At 55.5% G+C, this 8,212-nt stretch overlaps 1 protein-coding gene across 1 annotated transcript; it reads left to right on the top strand.

Annotated features, from left to right (window-relative positions):
- The first annotated feature begins 1,365 nt into the window (after window positions 1-1,365).
- Window positions 1,366-4,784, top strand: ODF3L1 (outer dense fiber of sperm tails 3 like 1). Its single transcript, XM_032624096.1, has 4 exons — window positions 1,366-1,584; window positions 2,393-2,503; window positions 3,398-3,511; window positions 4,157-4,784. Exons 1-4 carry the CDS (start codon window positions 1,464-1,466, stop codon window positions 4,636-4,638), a joined length of 828 nt encoding a protein of 275 aa, XP_032479987.1. The 5' UTR covers window positions 1,366-1,463; the 3' UTR covers window positions 4,639-4,784.
- Window positions 4,785-8,212: the final 3,428 nt, after the last annotated feature.

Below are 8,212 nucleotides of genomic sequence, written 5' to 3'. Positions count from 1 at the left end.
GCCCAGCCCTCTGTCTCCAGAAATCAGAGGCTTGGCTGCCCCACGGGTTATGAGAGAGGCACAGGAAAGATCTGCTGCCGCTGGTGGAGGGGGGGGAGCCCTGCCTTCTGTTCTAAGCCTTTCAGCCCCACAAGGGGTTTCTGGAGCACCCAGCACACCTGGCTGGTCTGCTCTGAGTCCTCATTGCGCCTGTTGGTTGGAATGAGTTCAGAGCATGGTTTGGTTTCCATTAGATCAGAGGCTAGGATCTAAAGAGAGCTCCGGGGTTTGTGTTCTGGTTCTGTCTCTGCTACTAATGTAATGGGAAACTTTGGGCAAGTCTTTGCCCCTTTCTGGTCTTCAGTTTCCTTATCTGTGTACCGGGGCTGTGACAGACACTCTCTCTAAAGCCAGCGGTCATCTGTTCCCCGAGATGGAAACCCCTCTAGATCAAACCCTCAGTCTGAGCTATGAACTGCTAGGTGCAAGCAGGCCCCAGGGCCCCTGAGCCTCTGGGTTTTTTCGGGGTGAAAAAACACCCCGAAAAGTGTTTAGCATTTCCTCAGCCCTGGGGCTCATCCATCAATCATATGGTAGCTGGGTATATTCCCTATCCCTCAATGTTTTCTCTCACACTTCTGCCCCCACAGGGGGTGTTCTTGACCGCAGGCACAGGAAGTAGCTTCTTGAGACCTCAGCACCACCCTCCCTCCTCCTTTATTTGCTCCCCATTGCCTACCTGAAATGCCAGCAGCAGGCAAGTATTCCTCGAGCTAGACGTGGATCCCTAAAGACACTGTGGAATAGGAGTCTGGGAAGCTATCAGACAGTCACATCTTAGTGTGAAATAATTGGCTTGATACTTTCCCAAGAAAAAACAGACTGTGATAGAAGGGAGGGCGTGTCCAGAGCCTGGGAGATAGGTGGGAGGGATAGGGAACAGAGGACCACCCCAGGGGGCTGTGCAGGTGGCAAGAACCCTTCACCCATGACCCGTCCGCTCTTTCAGAAACCTCAGGGCACCCACCAGGAGTGAAGAGCTGGATCTGTCACTCCACTTCTCCATTTTTCTTTCCTGCCCCAAGGTTCTGGGGACCCTCAGGCTACTTAGCCAGGTTGGGAACAGGGACAGGGGGGCCGAGTTCTCAGGGTTCCACAGCTGAGCTGCCAGCGTAGAATTTCTACGCTACAGTTCAGGCGCCACGGCAACTGGAGGAAATAAACAGTCTAAGTTCTGCAGTGATGTCATCCCCAGCTCCAGCCTGCCGAGCCCTGCAGCTGGCTGTACCCCAGACGGCCTCAGCTGCACAAGCAGGAGGACTGTCTTGCTTTCCAGCCTCCACACAGCCTCTGGCATCAGGGAGAGAAAGTGGAAACAGGGGCTTGGGCAGGGGCCCCTGGAACAGGCCCCACCCAGGCCCAGCTCCTTGCCTGCTGCTTAGGGTCTCTCAGCAGCTGCTACTGCCCTCTGCTTGGCCCCAGACATGAAACTACCCAAGGGGGTCAGGAACCCTGTGTTCTATGGGCAGCAGCCAGAGAAGAAGGTGCAGGTGCCCTCAGGGCAGGAGATAAAGCAGACCCCTGTTGTCCTGGCAACAATTAAAGGTGAGACCTGGGCTTGGGCTCATTTGTCTCTCTGCAGAGCTGCTGAAGGTGTCCTAGCCTTCCAGTCCTGCCTCCTGCAAAGCCCTTGCAGACTCTCCTCAAAGCCACAGAAGATCAGCACTTCCAAGCCAAACTTTGCAGGCGGTATTAGCTGCTGGGAATTTTTTGGGGCGGGGGAGGGGGGAGGAGAGGTGGGAGGAAGGGGTTTGAAGTGAGGCCAGTTTTGGAAAAAGGCTAGGGATTCTGTGGCATCTTTAGCCCAGCTCTAGCTTTCCTCACTTCCCTTGAATCTTACTCTCAACTGAAGGCAGACAAACTAATTCTTACTACATTGTTAATGACTGATGGTTGCTCTATGTGGGAGGTGGTTTAGTATGTGATTAAACGTTTAGGCTCTGTTGGCTGGTGTCTCAGAATTTTCACAATAACGGCTTGTGTGACTTTGGGTAAATTGATATTTCTAAGCCTCAATTTTCTCATCTGTAAGATGGGAAAAACAAGGGTATCTGTCTTACAGAATTGTCGAGAGGCTTAACTGAAATAACCCACAGCATAGTACTCGGCACAGAATAAGGTCTCAGTTACTTGTAACTCTTACTTTTCTGATTATGCATTGCCTGTCCAAGGGAAATCACATTTTATCTGGGAACACTTTCCCCAAAGGAAGCACCTCAATGGTGGTCTTTGTCTCAGGGTGACATCAGCGAGAGCAAAGACCCCAGAGTTCTTAAGGCACACTGTATTTGGGGCTTCCCCTGCCTCTGATCTGGCGGGCCCAGGCTGAGGGTCACCCTGTCGGTGCTCACAGGTCCGGGGCCTGCTAAATACCTCCGGCCATCCTGCACGGGCTACGTAGACCATGACGTCTCCATGTTCCGGGAGCCGGCCTACACCCTACACACCCCACACTCGGAGAAGCGTGAGTGCTCACCACACCATCATCCCCGTGGGCGTAGGATTACTATTGTTGGATGTTTGGGGCTGTGGTGAGGGGTGAGGAGTCATGATCTGTAGCCAGAGGCCTGGGAACCCAGGCCTGTCCTGAGTGGGACACCCACGTGGCCGGCTGGGTCCACAAGGAAGCCGGCAGGGGTGCGAGGTGACCCATCCCTCTGAAGGCAACTCTGGGCATTTCCCAACTGGACCTCCTGAGGGAGCTTCGAAGGGACCTGTTGCATCCAGCTGGAAGGGTCTCCCTTCTGTGTGGTCTTTGGCTGGGGCCCTTCCACTCTGGCTGCCATGGGTTCAACTGCCATAGCAGCTGGGCAGGAATAGCTGGTGAGTGGAGGGAAAGTGGTGGTGGGGGGTGGCCTCAAAGCTTCCCAGGTGGCTTAGAACCCCCTGGAAGGGGGGGAGCAGAGGGCCATCAAAGAGCTGGGGATGACAGCCAAGGCCAGTGAGAGGAGAAGGTGGGCAGGGGCATGTATCTGGGGGTCTGAGACCTCGGCCCCTCCCAGAGGTGACACACCCTCCTCAGCAGGGGAACCCCCTTTCCAGGGCTGGGTCCCTTCTTCATACTAACAGTAGCCACTATGCCTATTATTATCCCCTTGGCACCAATCCCCGGCAGGGTGGGGGCTGACCAAACTCCTGCACAGCTGTTATTTTATCTATTCCTCTGAACAAGTTCATGTGTTAAAAGCCCCATTTTACGGATGAGGAAATCAAGGCTCCCGAAACATTCAAGAGCCCGAGGAACTGGAAAGGAGCCTTCGATCCTTTTTGGGGGAGGGGGATCTTGCCTGGAGGCAGGCCAGACTCACCCTGGGGCGGCCTCTGGGGCTGACTGGGCCTTTCCTTGGCTGCCTTGCAGGGATCATGGACATATGCAACCCTGGGCCTTGCTATTTCTTGGATCCTAAAATAACTCGGTTTGGAATGTCCAGCTGCCCTCAGGTTCCCATGGCAGAGCGCATCTCTAACCTGCGTAAGATGGGCCGGGAGAGGGAGGTCGGGGTTGGGAGGCTGGGGGATGGGGGTCCATGTTTGGGACAGGAGCAGGGGCAAAGGGGTGATGACTCCCTTCGCCAGGTGTGTCTGCGGATTTTGCAATGTCATATCAAGACACTGCAATGTCATATCTCCCTGCAATGTCATATCAAGACACTGATGTCACAGTGTCTGTGTCACAGTACTTAATGTCTTGAGGCCAATGTTATGCATGTATGTTGCAGGGTGATGTTATGATAAAAATATCAAAGGGCTCATGTCGCGGTAGCAATATTGTCATGCTAGTGAGTTCACGGACTGTAGTGATTTCAGGATGTTTTCTTGGTGCTGTCACAGGGACGATGACAGCCCAAGGGTGATGTTCTTATGATACCTGGGGTTTTTATATTATGAAAAGAGTGTCACAATCCTGATATCAGGATGGCCAAAGTCCCTCCCCACCTCCATCCCTTAGTCCCACACAGGGGCGGTGATATTCCTGCCCTATGCTAAGGTGGTTATAGAGAAGTCATAACAGGCTAACCAAGACCTCAGCTCCTTCCCTAGACCCGTTAGTTGGGCACCAGGACATGTGGCCTGGCTCCTGCCCTGAGACCCCTCCCCTTCATTCATCCACTTTCAGGCCTGAGCCCCACCCTGGCCTCCTGCCATTACCACCTGGAGAAGACCCACCCGCCTGGGGAGCGCAGGGCTCCCAAGTACACCTTTGGCTACCGGTGCCCATACAGAGTGATGGACCCCAACCCGGGCCCCAACCAGTACCAGCTGCCACTCCTGCTGGGGCCCAACCTGCCCGCCAACAGAGCTGCTCCTTGCTACAGCCTGAGCCCCTTGCACAAGAACTGGTTCTACAAGGAGGATGTGGCAGGAGGCCCTGGACCTGCCATGCACGCCCGGCCTGAGCCGTCTGTCTACCAGAACCGCAGCCCCATGTACAGCATGGCCAGGCGCTTTGCCTACCCGCTGGACCACACACCTCGGCCCGGCCCCGGCTCCCATGACATCCAGCAGGTCACGGTGCACAAGTCCCGCACGCCCGCTTTCACCATGGGCATCAAGCACTCGCCCCACCTGTGCCCACTGGTTGTTGACATTCATGACTGAGGCCCCTCCTGGTGCACTCACCGCCCCCCCGTCCCCAGAAGTTATGTTTCTATACCAAATCGAGCAACTTAGCAAGGTTTTAAGTAGCAGAGCTGATGCCTGCTGTGTCCAGCACATAGAAGGCATTAGATAAATATTTTCATTTATTCCTTCGTTTTGCAAACACTCACAGTGGCTTTATTTGGGCCCTGATGAGGGGCTGGGGATACTGGCAGTATAGTAGGAGTCCCTGTCTGGGGGATGTTCTGCTGTGGCTCACCAGGTGTCCTCCAAGGAGCCCTGGGCAGAGGCGCCGAGGAGCTGAGTTCTAGGCCTACCTCTGCCACTAATGTGCTCTGTGGACTTGTGCAGCTCCCTCACCTCTCTGGGCCTCTGTGAGGGGGGACGGTGGACCTGGAGGATGTCCAAGTTCCCTCCAGCTTCCGAACTGATCCCTGACGGTGGTCAGCCCCCAAGAGAGGAGCAGGGCAAGTGGAGCAGGAGGGAGGAGCCATGCTGGCTGGGCTGGGGGGACAGGGCAGTTTTCCTGTGGGAGGAACCCAAGAGGACAAGCAGAGACAGTGTGTGGGAGGGAGGGTATTCTTGGTGGAGGTAAAGATGAGAGGCAAGGTGTGCAGGTAGGACCAAAGTGTACAGGGGCAGGGAACCGGGGGAGGCTCAGAGGGCAGGCGCCTGGGCTGTAGCTGGGCAGGAATAGCTGGTGGGTGGGGCTAGATAAGACGTGGTCTTTTCAGAATTCCTTGGGCAGTGAGAGAAAGTTGGACAAGATGGGCAGAGCCTGGAAGCTAGCGATCAGCCTAGGGAATAGGCAAAGCGCAGGGGGGCTGCTGGGAGGAGGGTCTGCATGTCACATGCTGTCTTTGGAGATTTGCCTGTGTGTCCCCAGCCTCAACGGCCTAGCCGTCAGGGGCCCGGTGGAGGAGGAGAGGAGGAGACATGAACCAGCCAGGAGGGGGCAGTATCGCCTCACTCATGAGTACAGGCGGTTCCCGCAGCCCCTACCTCTTCTGGCTTCGCCACCGCTTTTGGACAGACTGGTGCCAGCTCTCCTGCCGGTGTCTGGGGAGGCTGGGGTCTCAGGGTCTGGTAGTCATCTTTCCTTAATTCTTGGTATCCAGATCCCCTGCTCCGACTTGTCCCCAGCCCTAGGACCAGCCCCTCTCCCAGCTCCCCCCGGTCACAGGAGATGTGGGGAGGAATTCCACACCTGCTCTGCAGCCTGCAGAAGTAGGGAAGGGAGGGCAGGAACTGTGGAGGGAGAGGGGCTTAGGGAAGGAGGAGTGGAGGCTGAATGTCCCCCAGGCCTGATGGCTCAGGCAGAAGCACGTCCTTCTGCAACCACTCTCCCCAAAGCACAGGGAGGCAGGGGGAAAGGGCCACTAGGAACCAGTGTCTGGTGGCTCATCATTGCGAATTTGAGCAATATTCAGGTTTTAATTGAAAATGAAAATGGTATTGAAGAACCAATTTCAGATAGAAAGGAGCAGAGAATATCTTTGGAATATCAAAAAGAAACAAACAACTGAATATTTAAAAAAGGGGCTTGTAGAAAACCCCACTGGGGTCATACCTGACTCTGGGCCTGAAATTTCCTCCCCCTCCCGCCCCAGCCCCCATGCCTGGGATATTGTGTCTGTCTGTCCTCCCCACTTGTCCACAGGGCTGGTCTGGGCAGGCTCGAGAGACAGCAAGTGAGCTTGGGGACCCATCTGTCTTGCAGCAGATCGGAAAGATGTCATTTTGCTGACAATGCCATTTATCACGGCGGCTGCAAAAATTAGGGAAGCTTGGGCTGAAAGTGTTGTGTAGGGGTGGAGGTTGGCAGGTGGCAGTGGCTGATGTTCTCTTGTGTCACCAGGTCAGGGAAGCTACAGGCCAAGCTCTGAGTAGGGGTTTTCTGATTTAGCGTTCAGCCCATCCCAAGGCCCTCCATTAAAATGAGAAGAAAACTGAGGCCCAGAGGCAGGGAAACAGCTTTGGCTCTATGACAAATTAATAGCCTGTCTCTAAATAAAAGTCCAGGCTCAGTTTGTGATCAGGGTTAGGGCTCAATGTGTGACAGGGTCAGGGTTCAATGTGTGACAGGGTCAGGGTTCAATGTGTGACAGGTCAGGGCTCAGAGTGTGACCAGGTTTGGCAGTGTGATTAGAGTGAGGGCTCAGTCTGGGGTGAGACCCTTGACTTCCATTAGGACTAAATCCTAGTTTTTGCCTCCATGGCTCAGTCTGTGACAGACCTTCAGCCTGGCCCCAGCTGCCACCAGTTATGGGCAGGGGCTGGGTATTAGCCCTAGAGCTAGAACTAACCCTTGGTTTGAGGTCCCAAGGGAAGGAGAGGAGGCTGGAGGATTCAGTATGAATCTTTGGGGGATGAAGATGTTTGGAAAAGAGATGGCCCCGCCAAGAAAGGAATGTGGCCTCCAGAGAAGATAAATGGGGCCTCCCTTGTGCCTCAGCCCACGAAGTGACAGGGTCATTTAGCTTGAGACAGACCTTTGGACGAAGCAGTCCCCATCTCTTGGCCTTGCCTGTCCTGTGGTGGTGACCATGTAGATGACTTGGAGAAGGTCAGTGGGCATGGCGTCTCAGGCCTGGCCGGGTGATGACCCTGCCCCTTCTGAACAAATTGGGGGCCACGCTTGACCTGGCAGGAAGCCCTGGTCTGATTCTTGTAGGACTTCAGCTTGTGCCCTCAGGTACTTAGGTCCCAGAGCCTGGCACATGATCACACAGACACAATCATTCGTTCGTTCAACAAACATTTGCTAAGCTCCCGCCCTATGCCAGGCTCTGGCTGTGCCTCGGAGTCCCAGCCGCGCCCTCCAGGAATTCAGAGCGTGGCTTCGTGGGAGGAGGAGAAGCAGCGCTCTCCAAGCGGGGGCAGACATAGGAGGGTGGGTGAGGATCAGTGCATGGCAGGGCACCTACCAGCGCTTCCGCCCTCCTTTCCCAGGGCCAGGGGGAGGCCTGGCCACCGTGGGTCACCCCTGCCAGGGCTTGATGGTAAAACTGAAGTCACATAACCCTCCTGGACACTGGCCGGGGTGGACGATAGGTCGCCGTCATTCTGTTGTTGCTGGAGGGACTCTGAGGGCCAGCTGTCACTCTGGCTCCCGGGGCTGGGGGGATGATGGCCCTGGGCCAGGGGCAAAAGAGGGACCCTGCCTGCGGGGACACACTGCCACACCACACACAAGCTCACAGGTAGGGGTTGTGCACAAACACATATCCTTTACCCACACACGCATGGAGACAGGACACAGAGGCTCCTGACAGCACTGCTCACACGTGCACGTGCAGGCACGCGCGTCCTACTCCACACACACCCTGACACCAAACCCACTCAAACACGGGCCTTGAATTACATTCCCAGGGAAAGGCATAGACACAGACACACGCATACTCCATGCACATTTACCACCACACACACCCCTCTCTCCAGGAGCCTCCTTATCTCACGTACGTACTCATGTCCCCCCAGGCTCCCTTGCAGAGCCCACTGCCCTGGAGATTCAGAGTAGATAAACCGTGAGAACCCTCCCCTCTCCGACACCGTGCAGAGGGAGGGGAGTGGG

Source organism: Phocoena sinus, chromosome 2, assembly GCF_008692025.1.
Source record: "Phocoena sinus isolate mPhoSin1 chromosome 2, mPhoSin1.pri, whole genome shotgun sequence".
In the NCBI taxonomy this organism is placed as follows: domain Eukaryota; kingdom Metazoa; phylum Chordata; class Mammalia; order Artiodactyla; family Phocoenidae; genus Phocoena; species Phocoena sinus.
This window is presented reverse-complemented; position numbering and strand designations above follow the sequence as displayed.

What these genes read in the sequence shown, in the direction of transcription:
- ODF3L1 (XM_032624096.1), top strand. Translation starts at nt 1,464, where the DNA reads ATGAAACTACCCAAGGGGGTCAGGAACCCTGTGTTCTATGGGCAGCAG. An exon ending in CACCCCACACTCGGAGAAGC is followed by an intron (nt 2,504 to 3,397) that starts GTGAGTGCTCAC and finishes GCTGCCTTGCAG; the next exon opens with GGATCATGGACATATGCAAC. An exon ending in AGAGCGCATCTCTAACCTGC is followed by an intron (nt 3,512 to 4,156) that starts GTAAGATGGGCC and finishes ATCCACTTTCAG; the next exon opens with GCCTGAGCCCCACCCTGGCC.